This window comes from Ranitomeya variabilis, chromosome 1 (genome assembly GCF_051348905.1).
Source record: "Ranitomeya variabilis isolate aRanVar5 chromosome 1, aRanVar5.hap1, whole genome shotgun sequence".
Classification (NCBI taxonomy): domain Eukaryota; kingdom Metazoa; phylum Chordata; class Amphibia; order Anura; family Dendrobatidae; genus Ranitomeya; species Ranitomeya variabilis.
The window spans coordinates 311,483,156-311,504,615 of NC_135232.1; the positions used below are offsets into that span (position 1 = coordinate 311,483,156).

The following is a 21,460-nucleotide window of genomic DNA, read 5'->3' on the forward strand; positions in this document are numbered from 1 at the left end:
TATCTTCAATAACAACGTGGTTATCTGCTGAGGTTCTCCTCCACTATTGTAATCAAGGTTACCTGGTTAGGGGCCCACTCAGAAGTTTCGCCCCCCACAGCCAAAACCCTAGCTACGCCTCTGCCCCATACCATGATTGTCATGATCTCCATGGCCAGAGAACTAGCATAAGCCTCTATAGGAACAAGCTCTTGGAAGATGTAACTATACTGACCATGAACTAAACCTACCGCATCATCTAGAAGTAGCCAGGTAGCATGTCCTACTTTTTATCCCTATATGCCCAGCGCCGGCCGGAGAACTAAATAATGCTAGCAGAGGGAAATATAAGACCTGACTCACCTCTAGAGAAATGCCCAAAAAAAAAGGAGACAGAAGCCCCCCACATATATTGGCGGTGATATGAGATGAAACAACAAACGCAGCAGGAAAATAGTTTTAGCAAATTTGAGGTCCGCTTTCTAGATAGCAGAAGACAGAAAGCATACTTTCATGGTCAGTAGAAAACCCTAACAAAACACATCCAGAAATTACTTTAGGACTCTGGCATTAACTCATAATACCAGAGTGGCAATTCCTGATCAACAAGAGCTTTCCAGACACAGTAACGAAACTGCAGCTGTGAACTGGAACCAAAATACAAAAACAAAACATGGACGAATGTCCAACTTATCTAGTAGATGTCTGGGAGCAGGAACAAGCACAGAGAGGCTTCTGATAACATTGATGACCGGCAAGCATCTAACAGAGAAGCCAGGTTATATAGCGACACCCAGATCTAATCAGAACAGGTGAACAGGGAAGATGATGTCACAAGTTCAATTCCACCAGTAGCCACCGGGGGAGCCCAGAATCCAAATTCACAACAGTACCCCCCCCTCAAGGAGGGGGCACCGAACCCTCACCAGAACCACCAGGGCGATCAGGATGGGCCCTATGAAAGGCACGAACCAGATCAGAGGCATGAACATCAGATGCAGTGACCCAAGAATTATCCTCCTGGCCATATCCCTTCCACTTGACCAGATACTGGAGTCTCCGTCTGGAAACACGGGAGTCTAGGATTTTTTCCACAACGTACTCCAACTCACCCTCAACCAACACCGGAGCAGGAGGCTCAACGGAAGGCACAACCGGTGCCTCATACCTGCGCAATAACGACCGATGAAAAACGTTATGAATAGAAAAGGATGCAGGGAGGTCCAAACGGAAGGAAACAGGGTTAAGAATCTCCAATATTTTATACGGACCGATGAACCGAGGCTTAAACTTAGGAGATGAGACCCTCATAGGGACAAAACGAGAAGACAACCACACCAAATCTCCAACACAAAGCCGAGGACCAACACGACGGTGACGGTTGGCAAAAAGCTGAGTCTTCTCCTGGGACAACTTTAAATTGTCCATCACCTGCCCCCAGATATGATGCAATCTCTCCACCACCGCATCCACTCCAGGACAATCCGAGGATTCCATCTGACCGGAGGAAAATCGAGGATGGAACCCCGAATTACAGAAAAACGGGGAAACCAAGGTGGCAGAGCTGGCCCGATTATTGAGGGCGAACTCCGCCAATGGCAAAAAAGCAACCCAATCATCCTGGTCAGCAGACACAAAACACCTCAGATATGTCTCCAGGGTCTGATTAGTCCGCTCGGTCTGGCCATTAGTCTGAGGGTGAAAAGCAGACGAAAAAGACAAATCTATGCCCATCCTAGCACAAAATGCCCGCCAAAATCTAGACACAAATTGGGTTCCTCTGTCAGAAACGATATTCTCAGGAATACCATGCAAACGAACAACATTTTGAAAAAACAGGGGCACCAACTCGGAAGAAGAAGGCAATTTGGGCAGGGGAACCAAATGAACCATCTTAGAAAAACGGTCACACACCACCCAGATGACAGACATCTTCTGAGAAACAGGCAGATCTGAAATAAAATCCATCGAGATGTGCGTCCAAGGCCTCTTAGGAATAGGCAAGGGCAACAATAATCCACTAGCCCGAGAACAACAAGGCTTGGCCCGAGCACAAACGTCACAAGACTGCACAAAGCCTCGCACATCTCGTGACAGGGAAGGCCACCAGAAGGATCTTGCCACCAAATCCCTGGTACCAAAAATTCCAGGATGACCTGCCAACGCAGAAGAATGCACCTCAGAGATGACTTTACTGGTCCAATCATCAGGAACAAACAGCCTATCAGGCGGACAACGATCCGGTCTATCCGCCTGAAACTCCTGCAAGGCCCGCCGCAGGTCTGGAGAAACGGCTGACAAGATAACTCCCTCCTTAAGAATACCTGTGGGGTCAGAGTTGCCAGGTGAATCAGGCTCAAAACTCCTAGAAAGGGCATCCGCCTTAACATTCTTAGAACCTGGTAGGTACGATACCACAAAATTAAACCGAGAAAAAAATAATGACCAGCGCGCCTGTCTAGGATTCAGGCGCCTGGCGGTCTCAAGATAAATCAAATTTTTGTGGTCAGTCAATACCACCACCTGATGTCTGGCCCCCTCGAGCCAATGGCGCCACTCCTCAAACGCCCACTTCATGGCCAAAAGCTCCCGATTCCCAACATCATAATTCCGCTCAGCGGGCGAAAATTTACGGGAAAAGAAGGCACAAGGCCTCATCACGGCGCAGTCAGAACTTTTCTGCGACAACACTGCCCCAGCTCCGATCTCAGAAGCGTCGACCTCAACCTGAAAAGGAAGAGTCACATCAGGCTGACGCAACACAGGGGCAGAAGAAAAACAGCGCTTAAGCTCCTGAAAGGCCTCCACAGCATCAGGGGACCAATTAGCAACATCAGCACCCTGTCTAGTCAAATCGGTCAATGGCTTAACGACATCCGAAAAACCAGAAATAAATCGACGATAAAAGTTGGCAAAGCCCAAAAATTTCTGAAGACTTTTAAGAGAAGAGGGCTGCGTCCAATCACAAATAGCTTGAACCTTGACAGGATCCATCTCAATGGAAGAGGGAGAAAAAATATATCCCAAAAAGGAAATTCTCTGAACCCCAAAAACGCACTTAGAACCCTTGACACACAGAGAATTAGACCGCAAAACCTGAAAAACCCTCTTAACTTGCCGGACATGAGAGTCCCAGTCATCCGAAAAAATCAGAATATCATCCAGATACACTATCATAAATTTATCCAAAAAATCGCGGAAAATATCATGCATAAAGGACTGGAAGACTGAAGGGGCATTAGAAAGACCAAAAGGCATCACCAAATACTCAAAGTGGCCCTCGGGCGTATTAAATGCGGTTTTCCACTCATCCCCCTGCCTGATCCGCACCAAATTATACGCCCCACGGAGATCAATCTTAGAGAACCACTTGGCCCCCTTTATGCGAGCAAACAAATCAGTCAGCAACGGCAATGGGTATTGATATTTAACCGTGATTTTATTCAAAAGCCGATAATCAATACATGGTCTCAAAGAGCCGTCTTTTTTTGACACAAAGAAAAAACCGGCTCCTAAGGGAGATGACGATGGACGAATATGTCCCTTTTCCAAGGACTCCTTTATATATTCTCGCATAGCAGTATGTTCAGGCACAGACAGATTAAATAAACGACCCTTTGGGTATTTACTACCCGGAATTAAATCTATAGCACAATCGCACTCACGGTGCGGAGGTAGTGAACCAAGCTTGGGTTCTTCAAAGACGTCACGATAGTCAGACAGGAACTCAGGGATTTCAGAGGGGATAGATGATGAAATGGACACCAAAGGTACGTCCCCATGAGTCCCCTTACATCCCCAGCTCAACACAGACATAGCTCTCCAGTCAAGGACTGGGTTGTGAGACTGCAGCCATGGCAATCCCAGCACCAAATCCTCATGTAGATTATACAGCACTAGAAAACGAATAGTCTCCTGGTGATCCGGATTAATACACATAGTCACTTGTGTCCAGTATTGTGGTTTATTATTAGCCAATGGGGTGGAGTCAATCCCCTTCAGAGGAATAAGAGTTTCCAAAGGCTCTAAATCATACCCACAACGATTGGCAAAGGACCAATCCATAAGACTCAAAGCGGCGCCAGAGTCGATATAGGCGTCAGTAGTAATAGATGACAAAGAGCAAATCAGGGTCACAGACAAAATAAATTTAGACTGTAAAGTGCCAATGGAAACAGATTTATCAAGCTTTTTAGTACGTTTAGAGCATGCTGATATAACATGAGTAGAATCCCCACAATAGAAACACAACCCATTTTTCCGTCTAAAATTCTGCCGCTCGCTTCTGGACAGAATTCTATCACACTGCATGCTTTCTGGCGTCTTCTCAGTGGACACCGCCAGATGGTGCACTGGTTTGCGCTCCCGCAGACGCCTATCGATCTGAATGGCCATTGTCATGGACTCATTCAGACCCGCAGGCACAGGGAACCCCACCATAACATCCTTAATGGCATCAGAGAGACCCTCTCTGAAAGTAGCCGCCAAGGCGCACTCATTCCACTGAGTAAGCACAGACCATTTACGGAATCTTTGGCAGTAAATTTCAGCTTCATCTTGCCCCTGCGATAGGGACATCAAAGTTTTTTCTGCCTGAAGTTCCAAATGAGGTTCCTCATACAGCAAGCCCAAGGCCAAAAAAAACGCATCCACATTGCGCAACGCAGGATCCCCTGGTGCCAATGCAAAAGCCCAGTCTTGAGGGTCGCCGCGGAGCAAGGAAATCACAATCCCAACCTGCTGTGCAGGGTCTCCAGCAGAACGAGATTTCAGGGACAAAAATAGCTTACAATTATTTCTAAAATTCTGAAAGCTAGATCTATTCCCTGAGAAGAATTCCGGCAAAGGAATTCTCGGCTCAGATACCGGAGCATGAATAATAAAATCTTGCAAATTTTGTACTTTCGTGGTGAGATTATTCAAACCTGCAGTTACACTCTGAAGATCCATTATTAACAGGTGAACACAAAGCCATTCAAAGATTATAAGGAGAGAGAAAAAAAAGAAAGACTGCAGCATAGACAGACTGGCAAGTGATCCAATTAAGAGCACAGAAAAAAAAAAAAAAAAAAAAAAAAAACTCTCAGCAGACTTCTTATTTCTCTCCTTTCTCAGCCAAGGATTTTAACCCTTTAGTGGGCCGGTCAAACTGTCATGATCTCCATGGCCAGAGAACTAGCATAAGCCTCTATAGGAACAAGCTCTTGGAAGATGTAACTATACTGACCATGAACTAAACCTACCGCATCATCTAGAAGTAGCCAGGTAGCATGTCCTACTTTTTATCCCTATATGCCCAGCGCCGGCCGGAGAACTAAATAATGCTAGCAGAGGGAAATATAAGACCTGACTCACCTCTAGAGAAATGCCCAAAAAAAAAGGAGACAGAAGCCCCCCACATATATTGGCGGTGATATGAGATGAAACAACAAACGCAGCAGGAAAATAGTTTTAGCAAATTTGAGGTCCGCTTTCTAGATAGCAGAAGACAGAAAGCATACTTTCATGGTCAGTAGAAAACCCTAACAAAACACATCCAGAAATTACTTTAGGACTCTGGCATTAACTCATAATACCAGAGTGGCAATTCCTGATCAACAAGAGCTTTCCAGACACAGTAACGAAACTGCAGCTGTGAACTGGAACCAAAATACAAAAACAAAACATGGACGAATGTCCAACTTATCTAGTAGATGTCTGGGAGCAGGAACAAGCACAGAGAGGCTTCTGATAACATTGATGACCGGCAAGCATCTAACAGAGAAGCCAGGTTATATAGCGACACCCAGATCTAATCAGAACAGGTGAACAGGGAAGATGATGTCACAAGTTCAATTCCACCAGTAGCCACCGGGGGAGCCCAGAATCCAAATTCACAACACATGATGTTCTCACCTCCAAACTTCTCTGTATGATGTTTTTAAGATGATATGCAGTACCTTTTGACTTCCAAACATGGTGCGTATTATGGCATCCAAAGCGTTAAATTTTGGTCTCATCGAACAGCAATGGGGACTTGGGTGGTGAGCATGCGTACAGAACATGGAGTTTGATTGCATTACTTACTGATTTCTTTGAAACAATTGTACCTGGTGATTCCAGGCCTTTCTGTAGCTCTCCACAGGTGGCTCTTGGACAATTCTTGTGATAATACTTTTCACTCCTCTGTCTGAAATCTTGCGGGGAGCATCTGATCATGGCCGGTTAATGGTGAAATTTATGTTCTTTCGAGTATTATGATCTCAGCAGTGCTCACTCGATCCTTGTGTAATTTAGAAATTCTTCTGTAACCAATACCTTCTGTATGTTTTGCAACAATACGGTTGCGAAGGTCACGAGACAGCTCACTGGTTTTACCCATCATGAGATGTTTCTTGTGTGGCACCTTGGTAAGGATACTCTTATTGGTCATCGGTTGAACCAGCTGTTGTTATTTTTCACTAAGTGACCGGATTGCTTTCTAATTACTGATAGATTTCAGCTGGTTTCATGACTTTTCCTGACATTTTCCACCTCTATTTCTTCATGTGTTTTCCCTGTCATTTCTCATGATTACACATAGCTTAATTTATAGACCTCTATGGTTTGATTTATTTACCTGTGTGGATTGGATGGGTTGTTACAGTCATCTGGTGTGAATGTCATGTCAATAGAACCTTTAGAAATATAGTGACTTGTTAAATATTTATTTCACTCACTGCATATGTAAGTATGTGTAAAATATAATATATATAGTGTATGTGTATACACTTTGCACTGACGATGGGCAGTACCCGTAACAGTGTCTGCAAATTGAGATTTTGGTTTTGGCTTTTATCCGAAGTCATGTGGCGAGGCTCGTTAGAGGGTCGGTATTTACTATTAGGATTGCTACTTCCTATAGGTGTCACTAGAATTCTAGTCCTCTTCCTCTCTGAAGACACAATGTGTATATATTGTAACACACTAGGGGTGTTGTAGGGAGACATGACCGGAAACAGTCCATATGAAGGAAACGGGGGCTTTTATTTTCAGCCAAAATTCAACAAAAAAAAAATCAACCAAAAAACAACAAAGGCTTGCTCGTCTAGGCGCTAACTAATACACTATACCTCTGACTCGCGCTACCAGAGATATGTGCGGGGCTTGGTTCTCCAGCAAATCAGCATTTAGCACACTTAACCACTGTGCATATCCTTCTCTGAAATACACCATATCAGTCCGGAGGCTGTGTCTCTCTGAAGCTTTTCCTTCGTCCTGTTCCATGTCTGTAATGAAATGAACTCTCAGCTGAGCTGGGTAACCCTCCAGTACTACTCATACTTGAGTGGGAGAGATGAGTCTCACTATCACATCCTACTTATCACTCCAATAAAAAATGGCCAGGAACTACCATGAATAAAACAGCTCAGCACCTAAGGAGCTGCACCAACCAGTACTACCCGGCTTTTAATATCTTGCCCAGCTTAGCTTTTTAGGAGAGATATTCACTCCGTCCAGTATCCTCCCTGCCGGCTGCCTACTGTATATATCCAGAACTTCTCCCGTGCTGCATCAGTTTTCAGGAATGCACTACACCAGACGATCCGACTAATGCTTAGCCCCCACGTTTTTAAGCGTGCTCTAAAAACATCTCTTTAAACAAGCCTATCACCTCAACTCACTAACCTAACTCTTCTCTGTTCCTTCCTTTTAAATATTATTCAGAAACTGCTCCCTCCTATTCATCTGTCTCACACCCTCCAGGCACTTGATAACTGCACTTAAACACACTGGCTGATTACCGGATCATTCAGCTTTATATGAAGACCCCTATTTAATATAATTGCTGGATTTGAAATGGCAAGCACTTTTCACCTATTGCGTCTCCCCCCATTTCCATGCGAGCAGGGCCCTCACTCCTACTGTAACTGTTTACACTGTCTTACCTTGTATTGAATTTGTCTGTATATGTCACCGCTGAATTGTAAAGTGCTGTGGAATATGTTGGCTCTGTATAAATAAAATTGTGTACTTTGAATAAATCACCAATAGTGTCAACAGCAGAGCACTCCAACACTATCATACCTACCGCACCATCCATGTGGAGATCATCCACTCACCTTTTCTGATCCTCACAAAGACATGGCAGTTGGTACAAAGAATCTCAAATTTTGACTTGTCAAACCACAATGCAGATTTTCACTGATCCTAATGTCTTAGTCTTTGTGTTACTTGGCCCAAACAAGTCTTTTTTTTGTTTGCTGTCCGCAGTAGTGAATTCTTTCCAATAAGTCTTCTCTGGATGGTTGATGTGGAAATTTGTCTGCTACTTGATTTCTGTGCATCATTTATGAGGTCTGTTATCTGACATGAATTAACAGTTTCTGAGGCTGGTAACTCTGATAAACTTATCCTCTGCAGCAGAGGTAATTATTTGACGTCCTTTTCTGGAGTGGTCTCCATGAGAGCTAGTTTCATCATAAGCGATTGATGGCTTTCCTTACTACACTTGAGGATACCTTTTAAGGTTGTAGCAATTTTCCAGATACAGTGACCTTCATGTTTTAAAGTAATGATGAACTGTCTTTTCTCTTTACTTAGTTCAATGATTCTTGCTGTATTGTAAGGCTAAGTTCACACTGCGTTAGCAGCAGCCCGTTCAGCACATACGCTAACGGGCTGCTGCTAGTGCAAGTGCTGGCGTTTGCATCCCGCTAGCACAGATAGAGTTCTGCTAGCTCTATCTGCGCTAGCAGTGACGGACCCGGAAACGCTGCAGCCCGCGTCTCAGGGTCCGTCACTCAATGACGGCACATCGCTAGTGCATTCAATGGCGGCGTTAACGGACTACATTACACAGTGTTATGCCGCGGTGTAACGTAGTCCGTTAAACGGGTCACACTAACGCAGTGTGAACCCAGCCTAACTTAGAACAGTTGTGGAATAGTGTTCTGCACTGTATGGAACGGTGTACCAATACAAAAACACACGATTGTTGAAAATGCTTTCTGAAGGCCAGAGATTCCACAAATGAACTCTTGACAAAGCAAACCTGTTCTTTGGCAGTCATTCCATCTGACAACCTCATGAAGCTGATAGAGAGAATGCCAAGAGGATGTGAAGAGTTGTCATCAGAGTGAAAGGGGTACTTAGAAGAATCTAAGGTTTATCACACGGTTTGTTTGTTTGTTTTCCACATGTTTCTTGACTCCTTCTTTCCATGTGTTTCTTTGTGGTTTAGCTGCCTTCAAACATTATCTACAATATGTATGTTCCAATAAGAATGAGGATACCGTATACATACCGTAACTCACTTGTCTTTAGTGTGCTGTTATACTCCATTCGGTGCTGCTGTTTCCTATCTTGCTATGTATTTGACTTGCACAATGTGAGACAGATTGCAAAATAAAAATCTGAGGAGACAAGAACTTTCTTATACCTGACCAGAGAAGGTCGTAGGGAATTCTCAATTCATTTTGCCTGGCATGTGTGAAGATTAATTGAGGTTAGGAAAGGCCTTGGTAAACGGACAGTGTAGGCAGGGCTGCCAGCTGTCAATTTCTAAGGATAACCTCTCCTTGTAAAGTCTATAGCTTGGTCAAGCTGCATTAATCATTGATAGTCAGGCCACCTTGGTGATTTGAACATTTTTCTTGTAAGCATCGGCCAGGTCTGTGCATCACTAGAACACTGAAAAAGTATCCATCCGTCTGAACAATAATTATGTGTGTTTGGAATTATTTTTACATTTGTTAAAGGCGTGCTGAAACTATAATAAACAGAGCAAAATAGCATCGCACTGGAGCGTGCACCAACATCTGTTCACTTCATCTGTAAACTGTTAAATGGTTATTTGTTTTCTCTTTATAACTTGCTGAATTGTCCTGCAGCATACAGTTAGGTTATGTGCACACGTTGAGTATGCGCCTATAGAAATTTCGGCCAGGCTTCTGTATCTCCTGGCAGCAAAAACGCGGTGGCAAAAATGCACGTTTTGCCGCGATTTTTGGTGCGTTTTTGCCGTGATTTTATATGCCTTTTTTGCATGCGTTTTTGTACAGCAATCAAGGCTTTTTTGAACTAAACAAAGATGTGTGTGTAGTGTATGTATATGTATGTATGTATATGTATATGTGTGTGTGTGTGTGTGTGTATATGTATATATATATATATATATATATATATATATATATATATATATATATATATATATATATATATATATATATAGTGATGCAGTGACCCCTGTTACAGGTAGGGGGCGCTGCATGGTCTCCCCAGAACACGCATGGAGGCGTATTGAGGCCAAAGGAATGCATGGCAGTCGCAGGCATAACTATGGTTCACTGATGAGACAAAGTCCGGCATTATTGTTAATGGCTGGTATGTGTGTCGCAGAGGAAGATACTCTGCGCTGTAAGCCTGAAGTAAGGTTGTTCTGGGACCTGTAGTCCCACAAGTAATTGTGTTGTTTTAGAGGGAGGCTGGCAGGGCTAGTTTGTGAGCTGGGCAGGTCAAACTAGCCACACACACCACCCATCTATGGGAGTGGTTACAGCTTGATAATGTGACCAAGGTGTGGGTCACATGGTTCCTGTGTATGGACCTGAATGGATGTTGGCTGGAAGGTCCTGTGAGAGGAAAGGCCTGAGTATTGGGAGGTCCAGAGTGTGGACCGGATCCCTGAAGAGCACGAGGTGAGGCCGTGATCCTGAGTGTTGGGAGGTCCATAGTGTGGACCGGATCCCTGAAGAGCATGAGGTGAGGCCGTGATCCTGAGTGGCCTCTGTGTTGGGAGGTCCTGTGTGTGGACCAAATCCCTGAAGAGCCCGAGGTGAGGCCGTGATCCTGAGTGGCCTCTGTGTTGGGAGGTCCTGTGTGTGGACCGGATCCCTGAAGAGCACGAGGTGAGGCCATGGATCTGCAGAGTCGGTGACGGCTACTGTGTGGGGGAAGCTACAGGTCCAGCATGTTTAGTGACCACAACTTAATGTGATGTCCTGATACAGTGTGTAATGGACTGTTCGTGGTACGGTTTATGACTCTTTAATAAACCGCATAGACTGTTTTGTGTTAAAAACTGTGCCAGTGTGCATTTATCCCGTAGGCCAAGCGAGTATTCCCCTACCCGTTAGTGAGCGCTATCTCACAATATATATATATATATATATATATATATATATATATATATATATATATATATATATATATATATATATATATATATATATATATATATATATATATATATATATATATGTATGTATATGTGTGTGTGTTTTGTGATGTAATTTCTTGGTTCAACACCACCTTTTTCATTCTGATGCAGAGTAATGGGATTAGGGTTTGGTGTCAGCAGCTGTCATTTAAACCAAGTCCTAGGCTTAGTAATGAAAAGGTCTCAGCCCTACACCTTCATTACTAAGGCGGGAAGTAAATACAGACACACACATTGTCACCAGCCTATGTAGGAGCATTAACAGAATGAACCTACATAGGCTGTAACCAAACAGTAACTCTTAATTTAAAGAAAAAAAAAATTGCGTGGGCTGCTGCAGAATTTTCCTAACCAGCGGATAGAAAGCCAATGGCTGAGGGCTGATGTTAATATTCTGGGAAGGAGCCATTAGCCATAAAGGTTCCCAGGCTAGTAATATCAGCTCACAGCTGTCAGCTTAGCCTTTACTATTTTGCAGGGGGACCCCATAAAAAAAATTGACATAGGGTCCCACTATAAAATCTAACCAGCAAAGGCTAAGCAGGCAGCTGCTGGCTGATATTAATAGCCTAGGAAGGGGCCATGGATATTGGCCTGGACCCTCCTCCCCCAGACTAAAAACATCAGCTCTCAGCCGCTCCAGAAAAAGCACATCTATAAGTTGTGCCAAACCTGGTGCTTAGCCTCTCTTTTCCCACTTGCCCAGTAGTAGTGGCAAGTGGGGGTAATGGTTGGGGGGTGGTTGATGTCGCCTTTGTATTGTCAGGTGACATCAAGCCCACAGGTTAGTAATGGAGAGGCATCTGTAAGACTCCCCCATTACTAAACCCATAGTGATATTATAAAAACAAAATCATCCAGAATAAAGACCTTTATTTGAATGACAGACTCCTTTGTTGAATCTAAATTAAGCCATACTCACCGAATGCGTAATCCACTGACGTTAACGTCTCCTGCAACTAAAATAATAAACCACAATATTCCTTACCTGTCCTCTGAGAAGATAATCCATAATGTCACATGACGATCCTGATGACTTTGAGTGCAGTCACTGATGTGACTGCTCTCAAAGACAGCCGGTGATAAACTGACAGGAGGTCATCGCTCCTGCAGTGTATAGCACTGAGCTGCCCTGAGAGAGGGCACTGGAGTTCATCAGCTGATTAGCTCTGGTGATCTCACTTACAGCACCACTCCTGCGTGTAAAAGTTCTCACCACCACCAATAAAAAAAACACACATGGTCTAATGCTCAATTAATATAAGGTAAGTACCATTAAATAATGAAGTTTGTAACAGTATTGAGCAAAAAGACCTAATGGGTGATAGTCAACACCAGAAAGTCATGTGTAAATACTTAGTAAAAGGGTGTATATCATTTTCAGGGAGCAGAAAAGTTTTAAATAATCCAGTATCACTTTAAGGGAGCAAAAAAAGTTTTAAATGTGCCAGCATCATTAGTTAACCTTAGAGGCCTAACACACACGAGAAAATAGTAGCAATCAAATTGGAGACAAAGCCAGATAGTGATTCTCACAGGTGTAAAGCACAGGGTCCACCTGTAATATAGTGGAAGGCAGGGCAGAAAATAGCAGCAGATAAAGTAAAGTGCACGTGCAACCCAACCATGGGTGTCCCTATATAAGTAAAAGTCTGAGTGCAGACTAAAACACACACATGGTCTAATGCTCAAACAAAAAAGTCCAGTCTGTGGCTTGGCTGCCTAAAAGAGGTAGTACCAAAAGATAATACGATTGATGAAAAATTCACAGGCTCTAGTCTCTAAGGCCTCTTTCACACATCACTTTTTTGCCGTCAGTCACAATCCGTCTAGAAAAAAACAGATCCAGCAAATATTGCTGCTGGATCCGTTTTTTTCTCATAGACTTGTATTAGCGACGGATTGTGACGGATTGCTTTCCGCTTCATCCGTCATTTGACGGATCCGTCATAAAATGTTTGTCAGTCGGCTGGAGACAACGGACAAAATAACGTTTTTTGTGTACATCGAAAAGTCAGACAGCAATGGATCCTGCGCCGTCCGTCGTTGGCTATAATGGAAGCCCATGGGCGCAGGATCCGTCACTGTTCGTCAAGTAAGGCTACTTTCACACTTGCGTCTTTTTTTTTAATCCATCGCAATCCATCATTTTGGGCAAAAAAAACGGATCCTGCAAATGTGCTCGCAGGATGCGCTTTTTGCCCATAGACTTGTATTAGCAACGAATGGCCACACGTCGCGTCCGTCGTGCGACGGATCCGTCATGTTTTGGTGGACCGTCGTCACAAAAAAAGTTCAGTGTAATGTTTTTTGTCCGTTGCGTCCACCATTTTCTACCGCTCATGCACGGCCGAAACTCCGCCCCCTCCTCCCCGGACTTCAGAATGGGCAGCGGATGCGTCGAAAAACTGCATCCGCTGCCCACGTCTTGCAGAAATTTCACAACGTACGTCGGCCTGACGCATAGCGACGGACCCGTACCAACGCAAGTGTGAAAATAGCCTATGTCTGGAAGAATTTCTATTCCTTTAATTTAACCCATTTTTCCATTCAGGGATATATTCATATTCATTCTCTCTCTCGAATTCTGTTCCTTTAAATTCCTGCGGCAGCTGCTTCGACGGTTTCATCAAAAAAACATATCAAAAAAGTATCCAGTGCATCAGTTTTTTGCAATCTGCACAGGATCCGTCTTTTCAATGCTTTGACAGATTGTGACTGATTCTAAAAAACTGATGTGTGAAATTGTTTTTTGAATAAATTTGATACTATTTTATTCTGGGACCTTTGTGCTCTCTTTTTTCTTTTGTGTGGTAATATTCCCCCTTTGTATACGTCCTGTTAGAGGAAAATGACTAGGACATTGGGCCACCTTCTCTAGGAAATACTTCAGTAGCCCCCACTGATGCATTTGTCACATGAACATACATTAATTTCAATTATTTTATTTTTTTCACCTTTGAGAGCTGCATTCTGTTACAATGTACAGATGTATTATTTACACACCTCACAATACTCTAGACATAAATAGATAAAACTATACCTAAACTTCCTCACCACCGACTTTGGCTCAAACACTTAACTATTTATTTACTGGACGCATAGGTTTGGTTCCCAGAGCTTTGGTGCGTTTCCTTGTTACTGCTTCTGGTGTTTGCTACAGATTTGTTAGGGAAAGTTCCTGTATTAAAGGGGTTTAAGCATAATCTGGAAGTTAACATGAAAGGTTATTTGGTTTGGCTCCAGACATAGCCTTTGCCTTGGTGGCCAAAAAGTTACATTTTGGTCTCATCTGATCACAGCCATAACCCTGATAATCCCAAGAACAGGAATTTGTATTGTTCCATTCGAATGGTCTTGGATGTGCACCACAGTTCCATTCTTTGTCTATAGGACTGCCAGAGATATCTGATAAAAACAATCATTCGGTGAAAAACCTGGCTCAATGTGAAAATGGCATGTGCCTTTCCAACCTAAGGCCAATAGTGAATCCAAAAGCAACTGTTATCTACAGTATAAAGAAAGACTATCAAAAACTGCAACAGATCCTGAATGTGTAATTCCAGTCTAATGCTTTAGCGCAAGTAAAGGTTTTATATAAGAGAGAAAGCAGTGTGTAAAAAAAAAAAATGCAGAATAGGAACTAAAATACTGCATATTTTATTAGGGTCACCGAGAAGACGCACAATGTTAAAACAGTTAAAAAGTACCATGAGACATAGAGCCAAGGGGAAACAGAACAAACAGTTCCTGCTCTTTCCACACAGACCAACCTTCTATAATTGCAGCTATTGTATAGACCAGAGGTGGGGAACCTCCAGCCCGCGGGCCACAGTAATTAAACTGCTTAGCAATAAACATTAATGTGTGTATCTATAAGGTAAGAAAGTTGGGTCTTCCAATTGAAAAGCTGCAGTGAAGGTGCATAAATTGAGCGACCGAACAGCAGGAAATCCATGACGTGACATTCAAAATTCACCAAATCCCAGTAAATAAAGTAGCGAGAGGGATGACCTTGCTGAATCCCACGCGTGGCAGATGCATAATGCTGGTGCCACAAACATAAATGACTACATATTTCTGTAAGGTCAAGAAGTTTTATACATAGAAAGATTGTCTAATGAAAACTTTTTAGTTTTAATATATTTTTATGTATCAACTTAGGGGTTGCAAAATGACATGTTGTCAAGTAATAGAAACAATTGTTTATATGTGCAGGCTAAATCCTGTCCTGATCCAACTGTTTGACAACACATTACAAGAGCATTCTGATACAGTAAATAGCCATGCTTAAGTGTGAGGCTCTTAGGCTACGTTCACATTTGCGTTGTGCGCCGCAGCGTCGGCGCCACAACGCAAACAAAAACGCATGCACAACGCTGCGTTTTGCGCCGCATGCGTCCTTTTTTTGATTGATTTTGGATGCAGCAAAAATGCAACTTGCTGCGTCCTCTGCGCCCGGACGCGTGCGCCGCAGGGACGCATGCGGCGCAAAACGCAAGTGCGACGCATGTCCATGCGCCCCCATGTTAAATATAGGGGCGCATGACGCATGCGCCCGACGCTGCGGCGCAGACCGCAAATGTGAACGTAGACTTAAAGGGAATATGTCAGCAGGTTTTTGCTATGTAATCTGAAGACAGCAAGCTGTAGGGGTTAAAACACAGATTTGAGAGATGAGGTTTTGTTTGCCTAGTATGATTGTATTAGCACTATTAGTTTATCATTGCTGTGACCTGGGCTGTGTAGTCCGAGCTGATGTCCGTTTTGGTGGAGTCTGAGTCGGTATAAGTCTATGTTCACATTTGCGGTCTGCGCCGCAGCGTCGGGCGCCGCAGCGTCGCCGCATGCGTCATGCGCCCCTATATTTAACATGGGGGCGCATGGACATGCGTCGCACTTGCGTTTTGCGCCGCATGCGTCCCTGCGGCGCACGCGTCCGGGCGCAGAGGACGCAGCAAGTTTCATTTTTGCTGCGTCCAAAATCAATCAAAAAAAGGACGCATGCGGCGCAAAACGCAGCGTTGTGCATGCGCTTTGCTGCGTTTTTGTTTGCGTTGTGTGTTGCGGCGCCGACGCTGCGGCGCACAACGCAAATGTGAACGTAGCCTAAAAAGGACTGACTCCAACTCTTAAAATATATATTAAATTGGGTTCAGTAGTTCAGTGCAGTATGTGCTGTAAATGTTTTCACAAGAATTTTGGAAAGTTATGAAATGTCCCATAAATGTCTGTTCTTTTCCCGATCTAATGATCTCAGCTTTTAGGTGAGTTGAATCTGTGCTGCACTTTATGTACATGCTCAGTAGTGACCAGTGCTGTGGGGTCGGAGGTTTGAGTGAGATGAATCTGTGCTGCACTTTATGTATATGCTGAGTAGTGACCAGTGCTGTGGAGTCAGAGGTTTAGGAGAGATGAATCTGTGCTGCACTTTATGTACATGCTCAGTAGTGACCAGTGCTGTGGAGCTGGAGGTTTAGGTGAGATGAATCTGTGCTGCACTTTATGTACATGCTCAGTAGTGACCAGTGCTGTGGGGTCGGAGGTTTAGGTGAGATGAATCTGTGCTGCTCTTTATGTACATGCTCAGTAGTGAGGCAGTGCTGTGGAGCTGGAGGTTTAGGTGAGATGAATCTGTGCTGCTCTTTATGTACATGCTCAGTAGTGACCAGTGCTGTGGAGCTGGAGGTTTAGGTGAGATGAATTTGTGCTGCACTTTATGTACATGCTCATTAGTGACCAGTGCTGTGGGGTCGGAGGTTTAGGTGAGATGAATTTGTGCTGCAGTTAGTGTACATGCTCAGTAGTGACCAGTGCTGTGGGGTCGGAGGTTTGAGTGAGATGAATCTGTGCTGCTCTTTATGTACATGCTCAGTGGTGACCAGTGCTGTGGGGTCGGAGGTTTAGGTGAGATGAATCTGTGCTGCACTTTATGTACATGCTCAGTAGTGACCAGTGCTGTGGAGCTGGAAGTTTAGGTGAGATGAATTTGTGCTGCAGTTAGTGTACATGCTCAGTAGTGACCGGTGCTGTGGAGTAGTAGGAGGTTTAGGTGAGATGAATCTGTGCTGTTCTTTATGTACATGCTCAGTAGTGACCGGTGCTGTGGAGTAGTAGGAGGTTTAGGTGAGATGAATCTGTGCTGTTCTTTATGTACATGCTCAGTAGTGACCAGTGCTGTGGAGTAGTAGGAGGTTTAGGTGAGATGAATCTGTGCTGCACTTTATGTATATGCTGAGTAGTGACCAATGCTGTGGAGTCAGAGGTTTAGGAGAGATGAATCTGTGCTGCACTTTATGTACATGCTCAGTAGTGACCAGTGCTGTGGAGCTGGAGGTTTAGGTGAGATGAATTTGTGCTGCAGTTAGTGTACATGCTCAGTAGTGACCAGTGCTGTGGGGTCGGAGGTTTGAGTGAGATGAATCTGTGCTGCTCTTTATGTACATGCTCAGTGGTGACCAGTGCTGTGGGGTCGGAGGTTTAGGTGAGATGAATCTGTGCTGCACTTTATGTACATGCTCAGTAGTGACCAGTGCTGTGGAGCTGGAAGTTTAGGTGAGATGAATTTGTGCTGCAGTTAGTGTACATGCTCAGTAGTGACCGGTGCTGTGGAGTAGTAGGAGGTTTAGGTGAGATGAATCTGTGCTGTTCTTTATGTACATGCTCAGTAGTGACCGGTGCTGTGGAGTAGTAGGAGGTTTAGGTGAGATGAATCTGTGCTGTTCTTTATGTACATGCTCAGTAGTGACCAGTGCTGTGGAGTAGTAGGAGGTTTAGGTGAGATGAATCTGTGCTGCACTTTATGTATATGCTGAGTAGTGACCAATGCTGTGGAGTCAGAGGTTTAGGAGAGATGAATCTGTGCTGCACTTTATGTACATGCTCAGTAGTGACCAGTGCTGTGGAGCTGGAGGTTTAGGTGAGATGAATCTGTGCTGCACTTTATGTACATGCTCAGTAGTGACCAGTGCTGTGGGGTCGGAGGTTTAGGTGAGATGAATCTGTGCTGCACTTTATGTACATGCTCAGTAGTGACCAGTGCTGTGGGGTCGGAGGTTTAGGTGAGATGAATCTGTGCTGCATTTTATGTACATGCTCCGTAGTGACCAGTGCTGTGGAGCTGGAAGTTTAGGTGAGATGAATTTGTGCTGCAGTTAGTGTACATGCTCAGTAGTGACCAGTGCTGTGGAGTAGTAGGAGGTTTAGGTGAGATGAATCTGTGCTGTTCTTTATGTATATGCTGAGTAGTGACCAGTGCTGTGGAGTAGTAGGAGGTTTAGGTGAGATGAATCTGTGCTGTTCTTTATGTACATGCTCAGTAGTGACCAGTGCTGTGGAGTAGTAGGAGGTTTAGGTGAGATGAATCTGTGCTGCATTTTATGTACATGCTCAGTAGTGAAGCAGTGCTGTGGAGTCGTTGAGTCAGGGAAATTGAGGAGTCGGAAGTTTGGCGTACTCTCTCCACACCCCTGGCTGTTACTAGCTGATCAGGTGAGCCCTGGTCTGACACGCCCCCACCTGTGATAAGCACCTCACTGTTTGAGCATTGCATATACAGAGCCTGTTGGGGGCGGTTTTAGCTTTCTCAGCTCTGCTTCATTGCTAAATCTAAAAGCACTGATTGTGTCAGAACTGCTCCACCCAGTAATCTAAGTGATACATCGATGGATTCAGCTTCTCTTTGCCTACATCAGGCTACTCTCAGATGAGGTAGCAAAAACCTGGTGACTGATTCCCTTTAAGGTGAAAACATGTTTGCTGAAATAAAAGGGCAGAAATGCACAACCGAGGCCGGTTTTCCTTAATCTGTGATCTGTTTAGTTAAACTCTCCCCTGAGCAGGAGGCCGTATGTCTTTATAGAATGTGTACATCACCTGCGCCACTTATTCTCCATCCAATGAAACTGATCACAGCCGAAGAGACAGGCAGTGTGCCCAGTGCCCTCTTTACAGTAATCTTCAGACACCTAGTAATCAAACCATTTTACATCTCAGACTATGCTGGTGATTTGGAGCTCTGTATCAGAAAAGTAGAGCTCCAATTGCTTTAAAGATGTGTTAGGCAATGGTGTTAATAGCGTCCATTGTACTTTCCAGAAATTCTTGCTGTAAAGAATTCTGGAAAGCCAGACTTTAACGCAGTCAGTGAAGTCCATCAGGAATCACCATTTTCTGTCTAAAAACTGATTCAACATTGTTGTGATGACTGTAGTGCGAACAGAACCTCATTAACAAGTGATAAAGCTGCTAATTGCTTGGCAATATCAGTATTACGGTATATCTGTCATAAGTAAAGTGTCCACACTGGCTGTAAGTTAAATGATTGTTGTACATCATCTAAAATATTGTAGCTATGATGATTCTTTTTATAACCCCTCTTTTTATTTTCCTTTTCTAGCTCACTTTGCAGAGTGCACAATGCAGAGTAGCCTTCTTTGAAGAATTGTAATCCATCACCTAAGATCGGCATATGTCAGAGGTTCTCCAAAGATCTTGGCAAGGGGCATATAAAGGCAACAACGCAACTGTAACTAGGGATTTTCATGAACTTGATGGAACGGCCATTTTATTTTATTATTTTTTTTTATCTTCGCCCTGTGTTATGTTTCATTGCCACATATAAAAAAGTTAACACTACAAGGTACAAAAATGTAACTGATTTTTATAACTTTTTTTATTATAACAAGATGCAGTCTTTGCAAGAAACATATTATGATAGTTAAAATAATGTATAGAAGAGCATTTCTCTGTACACTAAAAAAATGACTTTGTCTGGATTATGCATAATGCTGACCTTTTATTTTTGTGTTTGCAAGGTGTATGTGCAGGATTATGTGTATATAATATATGTACATGCACTCACACACACCAGTTGTTTAGTGTCCATACTTACCACTGCATTTAGATGTATCCCCATGCCCACTTCAATACTATCTCTTGCTGGTCTGATCACCATTATGAAGGTTATGCTTTGTCATTCACTTGACTCTGGTTTCTTGATGATCTGCTATTTTCACTATGTTAAGCCGAAGGAATGGAAAAGCAGCAGTGCAACTAGTAGGCATGATAAGACAATGGCTGTATTACAAAGTCCTGCCCATTCACCATCCCACCCAACTCTACTCGGCTTCATGTTTTGCTAGTATTTCTTTCTCAAAAATGGTATTGTTAGTGCTCAAAAAGTAGAAGAGGAGACTTTACTTTCACTTGCATTTTATATGCCAGTCTGAAACTGATGCACCGAGGCGCACGTCCCTTAATAAACTTGGGGCATCTGTTTGTTGGCTTCCGAATATCTGTTCCCTGCCTTTACTAAAATTCTTACCAGCCACCATCTTCTACTCCTCCTGGTACCACCCTGGTCCCGTTACGCCATTTTATAACCGCAGCTCTTGACAGGAAGAAAGAGCTAACAGTCACAATCTCTCAATGTAAGTCTGTGAGAGTCTCATTCTAGCTCTCATAGACTTACTTTGAGAAGTGACCGCCGGTTTGCCCAGCAACCACTGGATTGATCCAGAAGGTCACAAACTGCAGAAGAGGACCAGAGCGGCACCAAGAACAGAAAAAGACGGTCACTGCTAAGTATTTTACTATAGGCAAGGGGCACATATTAGTGATACCACTCCAGGGTTAAAATAACAAAAAAAAAAATGGAGAGGTGCGCCATGCCACACAGCTAGGTCAATCAAGGTGTGGATGAAGGACCACCACATTAAATCCCTGTCACGGCCAGCCCAATCTCCAGACCTGAACCTCATTGAAAACCTCTGGAATGTAATCAAGAGGAAGATGGATAGTCACAAGCTATCAAACAAGCACTGCTTACCGTATATTTTTGCGCCAGGAGTGGCATAAGGTCACCCAAAAGCCGTGTGAAAGACTGGTGGAAAGCATGCCAAGACGCATGAAAGCTGTGATTAAAAATCATGGTTATTTCACAAAATATTGATTTCTGAACTCTTTCTAAGCTACAACATTAGTATTGTTGTTTCTAAATGATTATAAGCTTGGGGTTTTTTTGCATTTTTTTGAGGTCTGCAAACAATGCATTTTTTTGTTATTTTGACCATTTCTCATTTTCAGAAAATAAGTACAAAATTTATTGCTTGGAAATTCGGAGACATGTTGTCAGTAGTTTATAGAATAAAAGAACAATTTACATTTTACTCAAAAATATACCTATAAAGAGAAAAATCAGACAAAGTGAACATTTTGCAGTGGTCTCTTAATTTTTGCCAGAGCTGTATATACACTCACCGGCCACTTTATTAGGTACACCTGTCCAACTTCTTGTTAACA

General features: G+C 43.5%; 1 protein-coding gene across 4 annotated transcripts in view; it reads left to right on the top strand.

Moving 5' to 3' along the window:
• Nucleotides 1–20,793, top strand: part of NF2 (NF2, moesin-ezrin-radixin like (MERLIN) tumor suppressor) — a 117,810-nt gene extending 97,017 nt beyond the window's left edge. For 3 of the 4 annotated variants that reach the window (XM_077296936.1, XM_077296945.1, XM_077296953.1), the window contains exon 17: nt 19,557–20,793. In XM_077296936.1, the coding sequence (XP_077153051.1) occupies nt 19,557–19,607 (51 nt within the window). In that variant the 3' untranslated portion in view covers nt 19,608–20,793. The remainder of the gene's footprint in view (nt 1–19,556) is intronic. The other variant, XM_077296960.1, reaches the window with a different exon arrangement.
• Nucleotides 20,794–21,460: the final 667 nt, after the last annotated feature.